Raw genomic sequence first — 21,357 nt, 5'->3', positions numbered from 1 at the left:
TCCTTCCAGTCGAAACCGGAAGTGGCCTTATCGTTTAAAAGTGGTAATAGGTATCGAGTTGCTTTCAACGGTGTTAGCCTGCTGGGGTATAGTATGTTTCAAATTATCTACTGATGACGTCACCTAATTGTCGAGCGCCCTCTAGCAATAAGTTAAAATTTCTGAAAAATGAATTTTGAATGGACGTCCGTGACAAAGTTTGTCCGAATCGCCTGAAAATTGATGTACATGACCATCTTGACCATCTTTACCCAGTCAACACGTGTGAAAAGTTTGGGGCTGATGTCGTCATCGGACTGGAAGTTACAATAAAAACTTCTTTTATTCTTCAAAATTCGGTAAAAAATCAACCATAAGCAATATAAGCGTGAATTGTGCACGAGATGACAGCTAAAACATTGGAGTCAGCTGCATGAAGTGCATAACTGGTGTACTTTTTTACACACGTGAAGCGCCGCCGACAAAAACCCCCTAAAATATAAATTGCCAACTCGAAAATCCCATTAGCATGCAGCATAGACGGCACACAGTGCGTAGAGCATTATACTCGGGACTTGGCAAAATGCCGACCACGTGCTGCCAAGAGCGGATCGCATTGTATGGAACGCCAAAAGGGACAAATGTTTAAGATATCTAATCTGTGCCTTTTCCTCAATAAGTATTATGTATTGTACATTGTATTGTACATGTCATTTGGGTTGAAACCTTGCAAGCAGTTAGGAAGGGAAGGTTTACAAATGGAAATTAACCTCAGGTGATGACAATACGCCAGAGTATACATTGAGCCTTCAATTCATCTTTAGTGGGTCAAATCACGTGACCCTTCCTTCCAGTTGAAACGGGAAGTAGGCTTATTGTTTAAAGTGGTAATAGGTATTAATTTTTTTTTCTATGGGATTAGTCTGTTGGTGTTAGTGCTGGGTTGAAACCTTGCTATATCCCCTGAAGTATATGTCCAATTGGGTTCAAACCTTGCAGATATCTTGAAAAGGAACTGATTTAGGTGAATATTTACCTCATGTGAAAATGACCTCGTTAACTGACAAACCACGTGACTTTAAAGGTGCATACTTTAAAGTACTACATCTCCAGATGTACATGTTCAATTGGTTTCAAACTTTGCAGATATCTTGGAAAGGAAGTGCTTTAGGCAAACATTGACCTTATCTGATGATGACAAATCATAAAGTGACAAATCACATGATATTAAAGGTGCATCCCTTAAAGTACTATAAGTCTTATAGATGAAATCGACCTAATGTAATAATGACGTCATCAGATAATCATGCCATGTGACATTAAGGGGGCACTATCCCAGGTGCTGTCTCTTGAAGTGCATGTATGACTGGGTTCGAAACTTGAACCTTTCTGGGCATGCTCAAATCATTTCACCAAAAGGTTTATGCTATAGCTGAATTGGTCAAATATCAAAAGGCGAAAAAGCCCTCTGTTCTGTTGGCAAACAGACAGATAAGCTCTCGTTTCAATTAACAATGGTTACATTATGGAAAGAACAGGCAGAATTCTGGAGCTAACCAATTCTGGAGGAGTTAGGGTTGACCCTATTCTAAACATCTTACAAGTATTAATGACCATAAACAGTAACTGGACGATAATTCATTAACAATGTTATAAATGCAGCAAGTTTTTGTGTTCATAAAAAGGTAAGTTTACTTCATTTCAATGCAGTCGTTGTACATGTACACATGTCTTTCATAGGGGATACATTACATTACAGTGGATTATTAAGTGCCTTGTCAACTTTATCCATACATTGGTCAGTTGCTTGCAAGTAAATGGTACATTTTGTACTAAAGCATGGCATGTGTAATTGCAACAATAGACCGATTGCACCCACCAAGTCACATGACCTACATGTACAAGTGTAGTGGGTATCAACATCAACAAACCCCATAGCAAAGTGTGTCTAACGTTAATTATATATAACGGGTTTGCCCTTACCCAACGTATATAAATAAGCACTGTATGCTCAGTGCTTGGGACTCGAACCCACGACCTCCTGCTTACTGGTGCAGATGTCTTAACCACTCGACCACCGAGCACTGATTTGGCACTGAACCCACTGAGCATTGGCAATTGTTGTAATGATTCTAACCAACCACTGAGCATTGGCAATTGTTGTAATGATTCTAACCAACCACTGAGCATTGGCAATTGTTGTAATGATTCTAACCAACCACTGAGCATTGGTAATTGTTGTGATGATTCTAACCAACCACTGAGCATTGGCAATTGTTGTAATGATTCTAACCAACCACTGAGCATTGGCAATTGTTGTAATGATTCTAACCAACCTGTCTCTTCTTTGCCAGTGACGGCGTACTTCAAGTCAAGGAAGACAGACTGTACATGCACATCAGTTCCATTGTACATGCACCGGTATATTGAAACATCTCTCTTAAATACATGTTAACTAATTACAAGACAGTAATCTACTTGAAAAATTTAAATGTCCTGTCAACATGGACTATAATTTGCTTTAACTGGAATAGGCTGATACCGGACTGTTATTAGGTTACTAATATCTGCTGTACAAGTTAAAATAAATTAAGTATGGTAGATGAGGTTGGTTCTTTGCACAGTTTATAACTGGCAATTGATATGTATAATTAACATTTACCATGAGATGCTATTATGTGTACATGTAATGTTTATTTATATCATTTTGTTTGGCCGACAAAAGAGGTAAGAATGATGACAGTGACGTCAGAAGAATACTAAAACTAGACTAAGTTGAAAGGACTGAAGGAAGTACATGTAAGAGTCGTGGGCTGACGGAGGAGAAGAAACAGATTGGAGGGTAGAAGGGAGGATAAACAGTAAAACGAAAGAGGGGCAGAAAATAAAGGAAGAAAGACTTCCCAAGTCAGCAAGATTACATGTACATGGAAGCAAGAGTGTACGGTACTTTAAACACTTGTAGCCCTGAAGCCTGCCTACCTAAACTTAAAATGCCAACACGAAAATGATCTTTAACAAAATTAAAATAAATATAAACACGCAATGTATAAATTTAAAGTGAATAATTTTAAAGCAAAGATGAACAAAAATAAACTATTTAATTAGAACAAAATGACCAGCAAATGTACTTTAATCAAGAAAGACAACAAGACATAACAGTCTACTGTCTGTTGGCCTTTATATGTACATGTATGCTACATGCAGTTCACATGCTAGAACTACAGTAATAGCTTATATCAGGCCTGCAGCGTACATATACCAGGGTACATGTATCTACATGTATGAGTATAATACACTTTACATGTACCGCTACATACACATGCCTTCACTTTTGTATACAGATCTCTTATTCTTTTTTACTTGTATTTAAAAAAGTTGTAGTGCCTGACATTTCACTCCTACATATAGCAGAATCTTTCTAAAGCGCTAAGGCCCTCAAAGTTTTTTAATATTTAGGTCACTGTGTAGCCAGCAAGCAGTTTGTAGCAGGGTTTGTATCATACATATACATGTATGAAATACAAGTTGTCCTGATACATGTTTGTGATTATAATACATGTAGGTTCACTTACAGCAGTCTTGTTCATTTGACATTTGTGAATTTTGCACTTTGCCAATTTAACAAATCTTCACAACATTTCTCTTGCCAGAGATGGTGCCCCCTTTTGTACAGTCTTGTGTTCAGTATGACTTAACATTCTTGAGTTCCTCCTCCTGTGATGGGCATGATTGACAGGTGTTGCATGATTAGTTTGGCGGACAGGTGACCCTCGATTAGTGGTGTGGTGGATAGGTGGGGGTTTAGGCATCTCGCTGTTACTGTCCTCCTCACTAATGATTTGGGTAGATGGCTCCTCAATCTCATACAGCTTGGTGTTAGGTCCCATACCAGGCCAGTGGCTAACCACATTGAACATCTTCTGTCGACGGACTAAGGTGCTGACAGAATGTCGTCTCTTGGATCCTTGCGATGAAGGAGAAGGAGGAGGCATAACAGAGACTGTGTAAGGTGGGCTTTTGGCTGGGCTTACATGTATATCATGAGAACTACGTCTGGATGACACAGGTCTTGGGGAGTTTGGCTTATGAATACTTCTGCTGGAATGATGACTTGATGTAGAGCTCCTGCGCTCCCCTCTAGGGCTAGGAACAGGCAGGGTTGCTGTGGAGATGTCACCATCCGAGAATTCATACTCCTCACCTGACGGGAGGAAGATGTTCTTTTGGACATTTTCCTCCCTTTCACTTTCTGGAAGAATATCACGTTCCATCTCCAGGATCTCTTGTCGCTTCCTTTTCTCTTCCATTTGTAGTTGGTACTTTAGCTGGAATCGCATAGCTTCTCGTTTTTGGTGGTCTTCTTCACTAAAGACCTTGATACTTGGGAGGTAGTCATAATGGTCCATCTGACGATCTGCCTTCGGTTGCCTATGAAGTGTTACTGGATGCTTGTAGTCAAGAATTGTCCTGTAGGCAACATCCAGTACTGTCTCTGGAGGCTTCTTAGATTTACTAAACTTCCAGAGTGGGTAGGGACTGTTTCTTTGAATTGGTCTTAGGTCCAAGTGCTCATTTCTGTTTTGGACTTTCTCATGAGTTTGCATATTGCCAGTATCGCAGCTGACATTGCTGTTAGTGTCTGAATGCTTTGTCAGTCCACATGTGCAGGCATCTGTCTCCAAATTTGAAGTAACTGAAGCATGCCTTCGCTTCCCCGCTCCTCTGTGTGCATTTTTCAGTCTGTCATGTGACATGGTTGCCATGTTATAAGATGTCCTCTGAATGTTCTCAGTCCCCAGATTGGTCATGCTGTGGTGACCAGGAGATGGATGAAGGAGTGTGTGGTCTAGTAGTGAGTCAGGTGTTGGTCGGATGTTTGATTGTCTTTGCAGTTCATAAGTAGATAGACTTTTTATACCCATCTTTGACTGAGGGACATTCATGTTAGTGATCACACCATACGTTTTACTGTCATTAAAATTAAAAGGGTTTGTCTTGGTTATTGAGTCTGGTGTCCTCAGATTGTCCATAGTTGAGGATGTTGTGCTGATATCGGTCATAGACCCTGACTCTTCACTGTCTGTGTATAAATCCATTGTGAAACAAGGGTTAGAGTTCCATTTCTCTTGTGTTTGTGAATTTTCAGTCTTCATCGTCTGGGAGGCACTTTTGGTTTTCTGAAGAAATATTGAGTTTTCTAATTCAAGATATAAGTCGGACTTTCCTGTTCTTATAAGCAGTGATCACAGTATTCAGGTAGTACTCTGTGTAGATTGAACAAGATCTAAAAAAAATTATTTCAATTTTTTTGCCAATTTTCAATCATCTTGGTCTTTGCAGATGCAATAACATGCATTCTTCAGCTTAACAGTCATCATCAGTACATGTATATCCTGCGATGTGCCGTCTGGGTGTTGCAACAATTGGCAACTTGTAGATGGTTGGTCATACGTTGAATCTTGTCATGCCATAAATTTGCACAACATAGGAATGTCTGGAGTTTCATATCGGGGGACAGGATGTTTCCCATGAGATGGATGATTGAGAGCTTAAAGGTTGCATTTATCAGAGATGTACATGTATTTGGTTGTGTAATCAGCCCAGGTACATGTAGTGTGGTTTATCATGTGAAGCTGTCCACATGGTCATGGTTGTCTACTTCAGGTTCTGGAATATATAAACAAAACAAAGGAACATCGTGAGTGTGGACAAATAAGGTAAATTTTACAAGTCTGCAATATACGTGTACATGTACATGTGAATCTGAAAGTGATCTGCTAAATCTTGTCAATATGTTTTAAATTTTGCTCCGATTTTTTTGGGGGGGGGGAGATTGTAGTTTACGTTTGGTTTTTCTTCTTGCTCTGCACAACTACTTTGAAGTGAATGTAAAATGACATTGGTAACATGTTTTCTTTGACACTTTGTTTTCAACAAGTTAAAGCTAAAGAAATGTACAGCGGCACAATACACTTCCATAATAAATCTCTCAATATTCATATGGGTATAAAAAAATAGTCTTTCCACATTATCCATTTAACATCAACTCCAAGTTTGCAAATCAAAATATAAATGGCTTCCTAAAAGAAGGTCAAGTAAATAATTGAACAGAAAGATCAGAAGCAGTTTGCACCTTGTATCTCAGGATAACGTAATCTGTAGTCTTTGTTCATTCTTTGATAACCTTTGTAACCTTTGCAATGTAAAAGAGCCCAAGGTCCACTCGTAAAATGACATCTTAAATTTGTAATTCATTAAAAATCAGGTTTCTTTATCCCGACAGTGTGATATTTTTAAACATTTCAGAGAGTCAGGTAGAATATTTTTTTAAATCACAAACTGTCTTTGAAGGATATACAGTAACTGGGTGTAACGATTAACAAAGATGATACATCTGCATGTACATGTACTTGTTTGTACATGTGTGTGTAGTGTGCTGTCAAACATCTCGATAAGTTATTCCACTGAGCAGTATTCCAGTAGTGTACCTCCCCAAAAAACCCACAAACCAAAAACTAAAACCCTGAATCCCAAAACCCAAAACCCAAAACCAAAATTGTATTTTAAAATGGTTAAAATGGTGTGTAAGATTGTAATTCAAGGTACATGTGTATGAAAATTTTCCCAGATTGCGAGAGAAATCTTATTACATGTATATCTGATTGATCTTTTTACACCATGAGCTCACTACATGTATCAATATTTGTCTTGATCATTGTTGATAACTTTACATTGTTCTGTCACCTACGTTGTAAGTTTACTATCTATTCAAACAGGTGTATCATTAATCAACAACTTCTTACCTTCAAATAACAATTTATAATAAAATAATCATATTTATCCCATCCAGGTCATTGAAAGAGGATTTTTGCAATATGCAATCAAATAAATTGCCAGCATTGCACATGATTAATTGTCACCCGGCAAATCTCAAGTATGTGAAAACAGTGTTTTCCAAATTGAATATATATACAAAAATATTGATATATCAGGGAGGGGAGGGGCAAAGCCTTACCATTGGTTTAATGCCACTTAAAAATGAGTTCAGGTCAGCAACACTTCTCGGTGTTCTGGAGGTTATTTTTTTGTGTGGGGGATTGTAATGAAAAAGTTCAGACCAGGGTTCCTGTGGCCTGGAAAACTCATGAAAAGTCATGGAATTTTGTAAAAATGACTAAAGTGATGGAAAAGTCATTGAATTTTGTCATGGAACTCTGTGTGATATCTATTATCAGAAATAAGCCTATAAAATCTGTGACTGTCTTTGCAGCCTAAAAGGCTGAATAGTCCAAGAAATTGTGTTATTTGGTTGTGAATTTTCATAATTTGGTCATGGGAAAAGTCATGGAATTTAATTGCCCCGTAGGTGCAGGAACACTGTCAGACAGTTGTAGACACTGTTTCATCAAGATAATTTTGTGTGAGATGAAATATCCCAGAGCATTTTAAATGTACACTCGGTCTTTTTTTTTTTTACTTGGTGGCTAGATTTTTTCAGTGAAAGACAAGCTAACTTGGTAGGCTGCCAGGTTACTTGTACTTTGGAGATCATTGGTATAAAGTTACATGTTTTATGGGGCATTTTTGTTGCTATTGGAACACTTTCCTCCAGTGCATCTGCTCATAAATACAACTATGCTTTATGTGGCATCTTCTACCGAAAATCTTTACTCAATTTACTAGTTTTTGTCTTTTTCAACAATGACATGCACATTTACATGTTATTGTGTCCACACACAAACATATGTATGTTCACGTCTGTGGTTGGCACAGTTTCTATATGCTTACAGTATTTACTTTGTTCTGCAGATGGCTTTCTTGTTTTCAGTCAATTTCTAACTAATTTCACCTGAACCAAATACCCTTTGTCTTCACATTGTTTATTTAATAGAAACAAAAGAAAACTTCACGTGTCAATCTGCAGTTACTGCAAAGTACAAGTACACCTACAGTACATGTACTGTATGTTGTATATCAGCTACAAGTATTTTGTTGTTACTTCAGCATGGAATGGCACATCACATTTTGTTAACTGCTTTCCCCAAACTTTTCTTTTGTGGTGGAGATACCTTGTTTGTACATGTTGTACATGTACATTTACATACTGATATGTCCTGAGCAGTCATCTAAATGTACGTAACATGTACATGTACACAATTGCAAGACTCATAGATAAAGATTTTAATTGGTGAAAAATTAGCATGTTACTAAGAAGTAGGGTATTTGATTGCATTTCATTTGTAAAGAGACACCATTAAGAAAAAGAACACTCTCAAAGAAAAGCAAAAAGCAAGAATAAAACAAATGGATAAATAAATAGAAAATAAATAAAACAAAAGAAATCAGACAGCACTTGAAATATTACTTGCAAGAACTGTCTTCAGAAACACACCTGTGTGTGAAATTGTGAAAACTGTTAGTAAAAGAGGCAAATCAAAAAAAGGCCAGTAAGTAAAAAGAGGTAATACTAAAGAAGACACAAACTTTTCCTTTTTAGCATTGTGGAATTTGTTGCCTATAATTTTATTTCATGGAAATAGGTACCTACCAAATGGAAACATACCATGCTGGAGTATTACATGAAAATCCAATGTAAAGATAATCACCAGCTCCCAGACAGGAAATGTTCACGTCAAACTTTTTGCACACACTTATGGAGTTACATGTAAACTGTGACAGGCTCACTTTCCAGCTTGCATTAATACAGTAACTGAAGCCAAAGGTAAAGTCAATCCCAATATTACTCCTTCTAAAACAGAATTCCTCAGCAACACATCCCTTTGGTTAAGTTGACAAGCTGAAAAATCTGAATGTAGGTGTTCTATTCTGCAAACGTCAGACTGTGGCTGTAGGCACTGTACTGCCATGCTACTACTGAAAAGATGAGCTACATGTAGCTGGAGGGATGATCAAGGTATTAGTGTGTTGACAAGGTAAACACAACAGTGGGCTGGTACTAGGACAACTGATAATACCCCAAAGCAGTTGACACAAAAGTGGTAGCTTTCTCTATTGTTCACCAATGGGGTAACCAGAAAATTGGTTGATCGTTAGGAAAACACTATGTACACTTTCATTGTATAAATTTTTAAATCTATTTTTTATTTGCAGACTTTAAATGGTGAAAAATTTAAATCAATATTGGTTATTTTACAATGTAGCCTTTTTAAACAATTATCTCCTCTTTCTTACCTACAGAGATATTGATAGTTCTCGTGAGAAAATGGACCAAAGAGAAAGACTAAGAAATAACAAATTTGTTGAAATATACATGTAGCCATGATACATGTGCGTGTAGATTGCCTTGCCAAGGTTAGACATTTTGAGGGTACAGTGTGGCTTTAGACTCCACTCATAGTCATTTCCAGAAGTAACAATTATAGAGAATTCCATAGCATACCCAAATAGTTAAATATTAACATCTGTCAGAGTAAAGCATAAAAACTGCTGTGGACTACTGTACTTGCTGACTGTGACCTGAAGTATACAACTTTAAAAAGAGGGCATGGCAGTAATCTAATGATCTGGTAAGATTGGACTCCTGAATGAAACACAAAAAGATAGACTTGTTATTGAACTGTTGGAAAGTCTACATTGAATGTTTTAAGAAAAATATTTTAGAAAAAATATAGGAAAATTTTTTTTTCATATCGTGGGCAAAGTTACAACAGAGGCTGTGCATTTCAACTTGAGAGATTTGTTCCTCTTAGAGACATCACTTATGGTATGAAGACCAACAAAAGAATATTGGAGAAATGAGACAGATTACATTGCAGATACTTGAAAACAGAATACTTGTAGAAAACAAAAGAAAACATGTATTAGCTAGGTGTCATGATCTGTGTTTATCCAAGGATTGCAAGTTGTAAGGGAGTATACCCCGCGTTTACACTTGATCCTGCAAAGGAGGATCAGATCTGCGAGAGAAAGCAAGCAAAGGGGATCAGATCTGTGCTGTGTTTACACTGGATCCTGATCCCGCAGGGCAAAGGTTATGCGAACAGTTACCTCAAATCCTGGGATCTGATCCAGCATTGCCTTTACACTTGCACATTTATCCTGCACTCGGGATCTGAACTGGATCTGATCCTTCCCGAGAGGAGGATCAGATCCCGGGATCAGGATCTGATCCTGAGTTGCATTTACACACATTTTTTATCCGAATCTGATCCCCCTCTCCGTATCTGATCCTCCTCGCCAGATCAAGTGTAAACGCAGTGATACAGACTGCTAAGACTAGAGTTCTTACTCAAATACCCTAACAGGTGGAACCAATTAATTAAGACTGTTTTTTAAAGGAAGTGAAATCTGTGCCCATACTGTGACATAAGCCTCATCAAGTGGCCAAAAATATGCCAAAGAAATCCAGTCCAACCTTCTTCAAGTTTTGGCAGACATCATTCAAATTTTTCATATGTTAAAGATGAGAATACAACCATTACAATTTTAAATCAAATGTTATCAAATTCTCACCTGAGATAATTCCAGTTTAAACTTTTTGCACCATGAAGTAGGAGCAAGTAAGTGCAAGACTTAACTGACACACAGTGAATTCTAAAAAGATTGCCGATTTGGCTTTCAGATGGTATGACTTCTAGGAACAAAAAGAGGTTAGTACCAGGTGCACTCCTTTGTACTTTGGTAATTTTATCACTATGCTACATGTATTGTAGGTGTAGCAGGTCTAGGTTAGGTGATTCTCATGTGGGCTTTTAGACTACCACATCTTTACAGGTGGTCCTACTCTGTGTTATCTAAACACTACTTCAATCTGTTAACACCCTCAACAAACAAACTCATGCAGGTTGAAGTACTGTTGTGTTGGCTTTATGTACATGTATACAGTATGTCCCATCTTGTGTTTTGAGTTTGCAGGTCTTGCATCTTTTCTTCTAAACTACAGTTTGGCGGCTTTAATTTTTGGTTTGAATATCTTTGTCACATACATGTACATGTGTTTTTGGACAGTGGAGACTCCTCTGTTGAATGCCCACACACACTTTCCCAAGTTCCCAACTGATCAGAGTTATTGTATATGGAATTTCAAGAGCAGTTTTTCCTATTAAAAATTTACCTAGTTCATTCCTTTTGATATTCATGACCATAATAGTATGGAATAGTTGTCATTGTTCTCTGTACATGTGACATGTACCGGTACATCTGCTTTGTACAGCATACATGTGCATGTAGTTGACTTTACTGTTTTTCATTTGACAAAATTTAGAAAAGGGATGAGTAACAATTTAAAAAAATCTTTGAATTGAAATTCATTATGAACTCTTTGAGTAAACAGTTATTCCAAATGATTTTAGACTCTAACCAGACCTTTTAAAGAACTTCAAAGCTGTTCAAAAAGGCAACATCCTACCTTTGGAGTCCTATGTACTGATACATGTAGCTTATGGTGAATTGGTACATCCTATCCTGGAGGCCAACTGCAAACATTGCTATTCCCGCCAACCATGTTAGAGAACACTGACAAGATTTGATGTGAAACCTTCTAAGTTATATTCTTTGTGTCTTCTAGACCTTTGAATGTAATACTAGTCCAGTACCAGCTTAATCCCTTAACCTTGTAGTTAAGCTCCAATTGTTCCTAAAAATAACCCTTTTGGGATCTGTTACTTGTGTTGCTAGGTACCTTAAAGCCGTTGGTGTCACCATGGACACATCAGTTTTATGCTGGAAGTATTTTCATTGTGCATGGCATCTCCATAAACAGTTCTATCATGTTTCATTTGCAAAGAAAGGCATGTCTATTAAATTTGCATAGTCAAATAAACAAATGTATTGCTAAGTACAGCTCTTCTTGCTGTAGTTGGATGTATGGTTTATGAATTTAATCTACTGTATGCATGCACAAAAAGGAGTTGAAATGGTCTTTGCAGGAAGCCCTTGTGTGGAATGAAAGCTTGCAGTTTATTTATTACGGACTCTAGAGTATAGAAAAAGGAAAGCGAGCAGCACATTTACCATGTATTTCACATTTTTTTAATTTGCTGGCCAAGTATTAGGTCCTGGTGTTAGTTTTTGCTGATTAGCATCATTCTGAAATTAAGGAAGATACCCTTGGGCAGGAGAGGGGGAAATGTGGAACCTCTGTGCTAGGACAGCATCTTTTATCAGCTCCATATTGAGGTACATGTATAATGAGATACTCTGAAGCACTTCAAGTGTTTTGTACACAATGCCCAATTCAGCTGTGCTTGCTTATGTGTCAGTAACTCTACTTGTTATTTCTATGTGGAATGCAGTGTGAAGCTTTTTTGCTGGTCACTGCTGGCATGCACAGATAAACACTTCATTAAACTTTTTCTTCACTTTGAAAAACAAGTTTCCTCTGCTTTGTGAAGTTTTTGAATGCTCGAATTACATGCACCTGAATAAGTGAAGTCAGTACTTGGTCTGCCATTTGGCAAACCTTGATTCCCATAAAGGTTTCACATCAGACCGTTTTTTTTTTTATTCCTACTGGTATCTTTCAACAGTTTTGTACTTTGTCTGGTGTGTTTGAGATCGGTCTGTTTTCTTTTTTTGTCAGTCTTATTTACAGCTACCTTACCTACTGTAAAAATCTGCTTTGAATTATTGTTAGAAAGTTCTTTCATCAGGTTTTAAAAATTTTCTGACATGAGGCCAGCAAACAAGGATGCCCATCACATTCCGTAATTTGTATTAAGTTTGTACAAAACATCCAAGTATGCAAATTATGCTTACAATGGTATATTTCAGTAGATTTTATTTATCTCATTTCCTCTGTTGTTTTGTTTTCTATTCGCAGGTTTTCAGGTCCCATGCAAATGTACTTCCCAATTTTCCTCTGTTGTTTTTATTTTCTATTCGCAGGTTGTCAGGTTCCATGCAAATGTACTTCCCAATTTTCCTCTGTTGTTTTTATTTTCTATTCACAGGTTGTCAGGTTCCATGCAAACGTACTTCCCAATTTTCCTCTGTTGTTTTTATTTTCTATTCGCAGGTTGTCAGGTTCCATGCAAATGTACTTCCCAATTTTCCTCTGTTGTTTTTATTTTCTATTCGCAGGTTGTCAGGTTCCATGCAAACGTACTTCCCAATTTTCCTCTGTTGTTTTTATTTTCTATTTTCAGTTTGTCAGGTTCCATTCAAACCTACTTCCCAATTTTCCTCTGTTTTGATTTTCTATTCACAGGTTGTCAGGTTCCATGCAAACCTACTTCCCAATTTTCCTCTGTTGTTTTTATTTTCTATTTTCAGTTTGTCAGGTTCCATTAAACCTACTTCCCAATTTTCCTCTGTTTTTTTTCTATTCACAGGTTGTCAGGTTCCATGCAAACCTACTTCCCAATTTTCCTCTGTTGTTTTTATTTTCCATTCGCAGGTTGTCAGGTTCCATGCAAACCTACTTCCCAATTTTCCTCTGTTGTTTTTAATTTCTATTTTCAGTTTGTCAGGTTCCATTCAAACCTACTTCCCAATTTTCCTCTGTTGTTTTGATTTTCTATTCACAGGTTGTCAGGTTCCATGCAAACCTATTTCCCAATTTTCCTCTGTTGTTTTTATTTTCTATTTTCAGTTTGTCAGGTTCCATTAAACCTACTTCCTAATTTTCCTCTGTTTTTTTTCTATTCACAGGTTGTCAGGTTCCATGCAAACCTACTTCCCAATTTTCCTCTGTTGTTTTTATTTTCCATTCGCAGGTTGTCAGGTTCCATGCAAACCTACTTCCCAATTTTCCTCTGTTGTTTTGTTTTCTATTTGCAGGTTGTCAGGTTCCATGCAAACCTACTTCCCAATTTTCTTCTGTTGTTTTTATTTTCTATTCGCAGGTTGTCAGGTTCCATTCAAACCTACTTCCCAATTTTCCTCTGTTGTTTTATTTTCTATTCACAGGTTGTCAGGTTCCATGCAAACCTACTTCCCAATTTTCCTCTGTTGTTTTTTTTTCCATTCGCAGGTTGTCAGGTTCCATTCAAACCTACTTCCCAATTTTCCTCCGTTGTTTTTATTTTCCATTCCCAGGTTGTCAGGTTCCATGCAAACCTACTTCCCAATTTTCTTCTGTTGTTTTTATTTTCTATCCACAGGTTGTCAGGTTCCATTAAACCTACTTCCCAATTTTCCTCTGTTTTTGTTTTCTATTCACAGGTTGTTAGGTTTCATGCAAACCTACTTCCCAATTTTCCTCTGTTGTTTTATTTTCTATTTTCAGTTTGTCAGGTTCCATGCAAACGTACTTCCCAATTTTCCTCTGTTGTTTTATTTTCTATTTTCAGTTTGTCAGGTTCCATGCAAACCTACTTCCCAATTTTCCTCTGTTGTTTTTATTTTCTATTCGCAGGTTGTCAGGTTCCATGCAAACTTACTTCCCAATTTTCCTCTGTTGTTTTTATTTTCTATTCGCAGGTTGTCAGGTTCCATGCAAACCTACTCCCCAATTTTCTTCTGTTGTTTTTATTTTCTATTCACAGGTTGTCAGGTTTCATGCAAACCTACTTCCCAATTTTCTAGTGATTGTACTGGTATATCTCATCTCCTTTCAACTCAAGCACATCTATACAGAGAGTGAGTGAAGCTTCTTCTGATTACATGTCAGATAACACAAATAAATGTGATGCATTTTCATATCTTATTTATTTAGAACACTACAATTGGCATCCTAGCTTAATTTATGTTAAACTTCCTTTCTGTCTTATCAATGTGCTTAAATATTGTCCGAGAGAACATGAGTAAGCCTTCAGTGTTAAGAAAGTGATATTATCATGACTAACATGCACATACATGTCTGTACTGTACCTAAGGTTCAGGCACAAGGAGTCATCAACCTGCATGATTGATATCTGTACCTTAACAGATGAATATTCCTCTGGGGTCAAGGAATATTTTTCTAATGTGATTCCACAGGAATGATTTATAAATGTATTCATATGATTTAATGAGTTTTCCTTCTTTGTATTTGTTAAATTTAGAGGCTATAGATGACTTCATATGGATGCAGTCAACTTATTGCAAGCCCACTGCTATAGCCCTGCCTATTTCAATCTTTAGAGGCCTTGTCAAGTAAGTACGTGTAAAGCTAGAGTGCAATGATGCATTGAAACCCTGGAATTCCAATACCATGTGGAGACTAGTTTTATTGTACATATACATGTATGTACCTCTTTGGATGTGTGCAACCTCTACTTAAATGTATTATGCCTATTGTCAGACTGATGTGTGGACTTTATTTTCTTATCTTGGCATTTCTTATAGAATTTAGGTTTTCCCTGTCCTTTTTATCATGTACAATGCTTCAGATGCATGTACAGAATACTTACATGTTAGAGGCTGTTTATTTGGTCTATTTTTGTTAATTTGTATATTTATATCTTCTTGAATCAATCAGATATCCACCCTTGGATCAAACCTTTCAACTTCGCTCTCTTGAAGACAGGAACATTTCTTTTCCTATTCTACCAATGGCATTCTTCCTCTTTGCCTATGCTTTGCTGACCCAGCTGGCTATATTGACTAATTTTAAGGTGGGAATCTGTGCACGACTTGCTGTTATACTTAAAGGGTGAGTCACTTCTATTGAAAACTACTGGTTCATGTTTAAAGCTTGGAAGTACTGTGTATCAAGTCTGTACACTGGGGAACTAAAAGTGTCATGAGCCAAGATTTACATGCATCTTGTCATTAACCCCAGGCGTATCTTTGTGTGGAAGGAGGGAAAGGGATAGTGATAACTGTGATGAGTAACTGTATGGTTTATAGACTGCATGTGTCCAACAGCAAGAATCAATGAAGGTCACCTATCAAATTAATTTGACTTGTCTTTATTCACTAGCATCAATGTGTATACAAAATATATACTGAGGAAGGTGGCTTTTGTTTACGCAAAAACTGAGGAGGCATGGTCCCCCGTCAGTCTGCTGACACTTCTTGGAAGGAGGCTTAGGAACTAGACTAGAACTGAGAGCTTTGGTAGTGCAGTCAGTTCATTTCCAGAATCGATGTATTGTGGTTTCAATAAGGAGATAAAGGAAGGTCTTTTTTAAAGTTCAATAACGACCAAAGATACTCATGTAGATGCGCAGGTGTATTGTTTCATGGGTATTTTCAGACAGCTTGCTGCTGAACTTATTGCCACGTGTCCTCTCACATCCACTACCCTCCTTACCATGGACAGACTGAGAACAAGTAGGATGCATTTTCACATTTCACATATTTAAACTGGTCTCGCACACATTTAAATGGACTCTTTAGAACTTGCTATGTTGAAATTGTTCCATGTATTGTTGTACTTTCTATCTATTAGAACCAAGCCTGATGAGCACCTGTTAAATCCAGCTGGTCCCACTCCATGGTTGATGTATGGTATTATAGCTGGACTGATAGCACTATCAGCGACTACCTGTGGTTCTCTTGGTCTCATATTAGTTCTCATTCTCTACTTCTTTAAGGTATGCCAAGGCAGTTTGGACATTTTTTATTTTAATAGGTATTGTGGCAAACAATATGAAAATAACTTGCCAGCTTCTATATCTAGCACATTAAAGAGTTTGATTGATCATGAAGATTTACATGTACGTACTTGATGTGTCATTTGTCAGGGTTATTCAGTAGTAATCCAAAGATCTATGTGTAATTCATTCAGTTTCTCAAAACATTTTTGTCATTTGTTGTTTTACATGTAGGTTGTTGGTTTGAAGGCCAAGGTGATTCGACTCAGTCACTGTCTCAATATTGTAAGCCAAACATGAGCATTGCTTGTTTTGTCCAATATTTCATTATGAATGCATTTTTCATCATTGAAACCCGAACACCATATTGCTAGGGATCACACCCTAAATACGTATACTTTGTGTGTGGCTTCTGCCTCCAGAGCTGTGTATAGAGAGAGTTGTGACATAAGCATAAACATTGCTGGAAACAAACCAGCAGGTGTACATGTATGCACAAATGCACTCAGATAGTTGGTGTACAGGCTCTACTATACGCATAATAAACAGCCAGTTTGTTTCCAAAATTTGAAGTTGGTGCTACGCTCTCAAGGGCAAATAATTTCACATTCGTGTACATCGTAGACGCTAGTGATAAATTTCTCACAGGTGTTCAAGCTGCACAGAAATATGATGATCAACATGCCATCTTTTGTTTTCCTTTCTATTTTTGGTGGGTTGAGCAATGACTTTAAAAGAAATCCACACCCAAAGCACAGCACCCCTAAAGCAAATGCTATTTCACAAACTGGAAAAGCAGTCGTTTTGAAAAAGGACCCCTCCACAGCACTGCTAAATACATGTAGTGCCATGTTTAGACCCAATTGATTTTTATGTTTACAAAGAACTATTTTACCAAGTGTGGAAATGAAGAGAAAAGATTTACATTGGCTTCAGAAGGTTGCATACATGTATGTCGGAGTAAAAATGTTATGACATTGTTAAATCTTTTACATGTTTCGGAAATGTCAAACTGTAAATGACCATAATAGTAAACTCCTGTAATGGATTGAATTTAACTTCATATAGATGTTCTTATAATTGCCGTATCTGTAGGCATGCCAAGTTCTCCCAAAATGGCCATGGGACAGTTAAAATATTGTGAGAAGGTCCAGAAAAGGTAGCTTATGTAGGATTAATAGAGTACCCAAATCCTCAAGCCAGTTATCTGCCTTATGTATTCCTATTTGGTCTTGGCAAGCTTTTTGGCAGAGTCGTTAAAGTGTGCCACACTGGGAAAAATGCCTTACCTAAGACATAAATAATTGCTGGGAAAGAACTAAGTATATTGTAATTTTGATATTTGGCATCAGTATAAGACCAATGAAGGTTTTCACATTTTCTATGCATTACTTGTTTCCAGCATGGAACTATCACAGGTGAGGATTTTGAATGCTTAGTTTTGTTCTTTCCTTCCTTTTTTATACAAAGCAGATGCAGATTTACTCATTTTCATACCATTTTTGTTTAAGCATGGTGCTGTCCCTGATACAAATGCCAGTGCCACACCCACAACCAAAGGAGAAGTGGACATGCCTACTGATGCTAAGAATATCTCAGAGACAGATGAAAATCCATCAGCTACTAACAGAGATGATGTCAAACCATCCAAGCCTGATGATGCTGCCCCTAAACCTAGGGATCTTAGACCGCTAGGACTGGCCAAAGACATGTACAATTTCCATTTTGCTATCATGTTGCTTCTATGGTGCTTGTGCATGCTGAATGTTCCAGCACTTGTCGTTTGGTTTAAGAATTTAGGGTGAGTACATGTAAATAAAAAGAATGTGTAATGGTAAGAATAATTTCATGAGGTAACAGACAGTCTGCTGTTGATTGTGCCAAATAATTAATAACAATTCATTGTCTAATACAGCACACAGTTTGTCACTGGATGACATTATACTTTCCATTGAATAGATGTGAACCATCCATATTTGTTTTCTACAGTCCTGAACAGAACCTTTTTTGTGTGCAGTTGCCATTTTACTTTCTCAAACCAGCATAAAATTGTGACACATGACGCAATGTTGTCACTTTTTATTATACTCAATGCATCAAAAGATGTTCCTGTTTGCTTTACAAGCTGCACTGATCATTTGGCAACATATTTTTATTTTGTTTCTATACATCATATGCCTTTCAGTACCACTAACATGTTGAGACATTTCTTTATCTGTCAGAAGACTGTTTGACATATATTGGTCTTGGCTGGCATTTTGTCTGTTTGAGGAGGTGTGGCCTTGGCTAGTATGTGAACTCATCACATTGAAACATTCTATCAAACGGTGAATTACCAATGGTCACAGATTAATAGAATAAATCATTCAATGATGTGTGATTGATGACATAACAAACAGATGAAGAGGATCTATTTGAATGCTTATATCAACCTTTTAGACCCACCTGTATATGTAGGGCCAGGCAATTTGTTGTTTGCCATTTTATTCATGATCTTAGGCCCGTTTGGAATGACGTCTAATTAATTTAACAAACAGGTTTACAAGTTTCCCATGTTTTCCCCCACTTTGTGTTTTAGGCATAGTCTTCATCTTTCCCAGGATCCTTCCCTTGTAATATCTGCTATTGTTTGTAGCAGCATGGCAACATTGTTGGATGGTAGATACACTATGCCAACCAGCAAGTGAGTTGTATAGTTTATTTACACTTCATTTCTAAGGCACAGTTTTGGAACTGTGTCTCACGTATGAGGAATAGCATATCCCTGGATCTGACGCAGATGATGTTTGAAGAGCAAACCTACTGAAGGATTAGTTGATGAGAACATTCAGTGAAAACCCATGCATAATATTATATTCGGATTTAACTGACATGATGCACTAAATTCACTAGATTGAATCATTCAAACTGTTTTTGATGTGGCAGATATCCTTCCAAAAGACAGGTTTACTGACACATCTTTTAAAAGTATTTCCTTTTGAATGATGAAAAACAGACAGAATTATTTCAGTTTGTTTACTGTCAAGCCAGTTACTTGGAGGTTTTCTTGTAAGTTGAGATGACAATCTGTTTTTGATTCGCAATGCTATATTTGTTTCTTAATGGTGGTTTCTTCATTTTTTGTACACTCATCTTTAAACAGAGGACTTTGCAAGTTGTCTTCCTGGATGTTTCACATCTTCTTGTGGTTGATGGTGCTCTACACACTAGAATCTACCTACCTGTTGTCATACTTCATCGGTTCCATCTTTGTTATCCTGTCACTACTACACATATTTCAGTGACTTCTGACATAAGTTAAGAAATTCATGCTTGGTATATATGCTTTAATAGATTTAAGCATTTGGGTGTAGTGGAATTTGGGAGTAAATCTTGTGCAAAACATCTTCAGTAGTTCTACTGTGAATTGGCACTTCCAAGATTACGTTTAATTTGCAATCAACTTTTTGCAAAAACCAAAGTTATTGATTATTTATGGAAACTTTATGCAATGATTGTACTAAGGTTTAATAACAAGATCTTTGTAATTCTGAAATTCAGCCATATTTAATGGATATGTCAACTACAAATCTCTGCTTCAAAATGATGTGGCTTGGATTCCTCTGTATTGTGATTGATTTATTCTTTTGAATATGCGCTAAGGAAATATTTTGTAAATTAGAAAACGATTTTTGGATAACTTTAAAGAAGTTTAAGTATTTTGTAATTTTTAGTATGCAGTAGTAGCTTTTAACAGTTTTACCACATTTTTTAGTGTCATTGTTGCTATGTACCGGCAGTCACTTTTATGTGAAAATTTTAACCTTTTACATGCCACTGTAATTCTCAGTTTCTGATGAGAAAAAAGTATGGAATTGTCATATTTGAGGAGAAATTGTAAATTACTTCATTCCATTAAAATGGACTGGTATTTTCTTGGCTGGTACAATCTTTACTAATAGCAATAAGCTAATGGCTTACAGCTGGTACTAATTAACCAAAACAATACTACATTTACATGCCTGGGACTATATAAAATTAATCCACTACACAAACACTTGAATCATAAAACACAGGTGTTAGATTTTGTGTGAATTACAGTGATTGCCATGTAGCCAAGCAGACATACTGATGAGAGTATGTGTAAGTGAAAGACAAATTCCAGCTTGGTGTGCTTGATGAATTGTTTACTGGGTTCTGTATTCATTAAAGACAATGTTACGCTGCCTAGCAATGAGGCTGATGCAACTTGCATGCTTGGAATGCCTAAAAGACTTGGTGTATTCACTAATACAGGAGTCATGCAGCCTGGCAGTGACAGTAAAAGAGCAAATCTCATTGTCTATAGTTTGCACGCTCTGGCTGCCCATAAATAATGGACTTGGTGCATTCATTAAAATAGGAGCTACATGTATGTAGCCCAGCAATTAGTACAGAGCAAATTTCACTGACTACAGCTTGTATGCTTGGACATCCTAATGGAATGAGTGTATTCATTACAGTGGAACACTGTTACAACAAGGTCCTTTGGACTTTACAAATTATGTATTTATAACAGTTACCTTATATTATCAGTCATGGAAAACAAAGAAACACAAAGAAACTATCCTTGTTGTAAACGTGACTTTGTAAACAGTGCTCTTCTTTGTGTGTTTGACTGCATAATAAGATGGTGCTTTACAGCCTTGTAGTCAGTCTTAGTAAGGACAAATTTCCTAGTCTACAGTTTGCATGCTTTGGTTGTGTATCTGCTGTGTCTGATAACTTTAAAAGGATGTGTTTTACTTTAACACTGGCGGTCCTTTGGTGGGAACTCGCTGTGTGCACGAACAGATTCATGCACATTTGAAGCACAATGCACTGAACACACAAAATCCATTTCTGTCTTGAATGCGCAGTCTTTGCATTCCTAGTTGCCAAAACTTCCAACCAGCCTGTCTCTCCAGTATGACTAGTGAACATACTCTTTAACTTG

General features: G+C 37.1%; 2 protein-coding genes across 4 annotated transcripts in view; one reads left to right on the top strand and one right to left on the bottom strand.

Moving 5' to 3' along the window:
- pgap1 (post-GPI attachment to proteins inositol deacylase 1) overlaps nucleotides 1–21,093 on the top strand; it is a 42,186-nt gene extending 21,093 nt beyond the window's left edge. The window contains exons 15-22 of the mRNA XM_087139073.1: nucleotides 14,430–14,523; nucleotides 14,928–15,018; nucleotides 15,344–15,517; nucleotides 16,259–16,403; nucleotides 16,638–16,688; nucleotides 17,915–18,204; nucleotides 18,982–19,086; nucleotides 19,546–21,093. Of these exons, the coding sequence (XP_086995199.1) occupies nucleotides 14,430–14,523; nucleotides 14,928–15,018; nucleotides 15,344–15,517; nucleotides 16,259–16,403; nucleotides 16,638–16,688; nucleotides 17,915–18,204; nucleotides 18,982–19,086; nucleotides 19,546–19,687 (1,092 nt within the window). The 3' untranslated portion in view covers nucleotides 19,688–21,093. The remainder of the gene's footprint in view (nucleotides 1–14,429; nucleotides 14,524–14,927; nucleotides 15,019–15,343; nucleotides 15,518–16,258; nucleotides 16,404–16,637; nucleotides 16,689–17,914; nucleotides 18,205–18,981; nucleotides 19,087–19,545) is intronic.
- On the bottom strand, nucleotides 1,646–10,585 carry LOC110985243 (uncharacterized). Of its 3 annotated transcripts, none has more exons than XM_087139075.1 (2): nucleotides 10,456–10,585; nucleotides 1,646–5,649 (listed from the first exon to the last, which is right to left on the bottom strand). In XM_087139075.1, exon 2 carries the CDS (start codon nucleotides 5,133–5,135, stop codon nucleotides 3,612–3,614), a length of 1,524 nt encoding a protein of 507 aa, XP_086995201.1. In that variant the 5' UTR covers nucleotides 5,136–5,649; nucleotides 10,456–10,585; the 3' UTR covers nucleotides 1,646–3,611. The 3 variants fall into 3 exon arrangements, with proteins under 3 accessions (XP_086995201.1, XP_022101817.2, XP_022101818.2); XM_022246125.2 differs by lacking the exon at nucleotides 10,456–10,585 and adding an exon at nucleotides 8,531–8,893; XM_022246126.2 differs by lacking the exon at nucleotides 10,456–10,585 and adding an exon at nucleotides 8,546–8,893.
- Nucleotides 21,094–21,357: the final 264 nt, after the last annotated feature.

This window comes from Acanthaster planci, linkage group LG07 (assembly GCF_054643075.1).
Source record: "Acanthaster planci isolate LZ-2023a linkage group LG07, COTS_SCS, whole genome shotgun sequence".
NCBI lineage: Eukaryota > Metazoa > Echinodermata > Asteroidea > Valvatida > Acanthasteridae > Acanthaster > Acanthaster planci.
This window is presented reverse-complemented; position numbering and strand designations above follow the sequence as displayed.

What these genes read in the sequence shown, in the direction of transcription:
- LOC110985243 (XM_087139075.1), bottom strand. Translation starts at nt 5,135, where the DNA reads ATGAAGACTGAAAATTCACAAACACAAGAGAAATGGAACTCTAACCCT.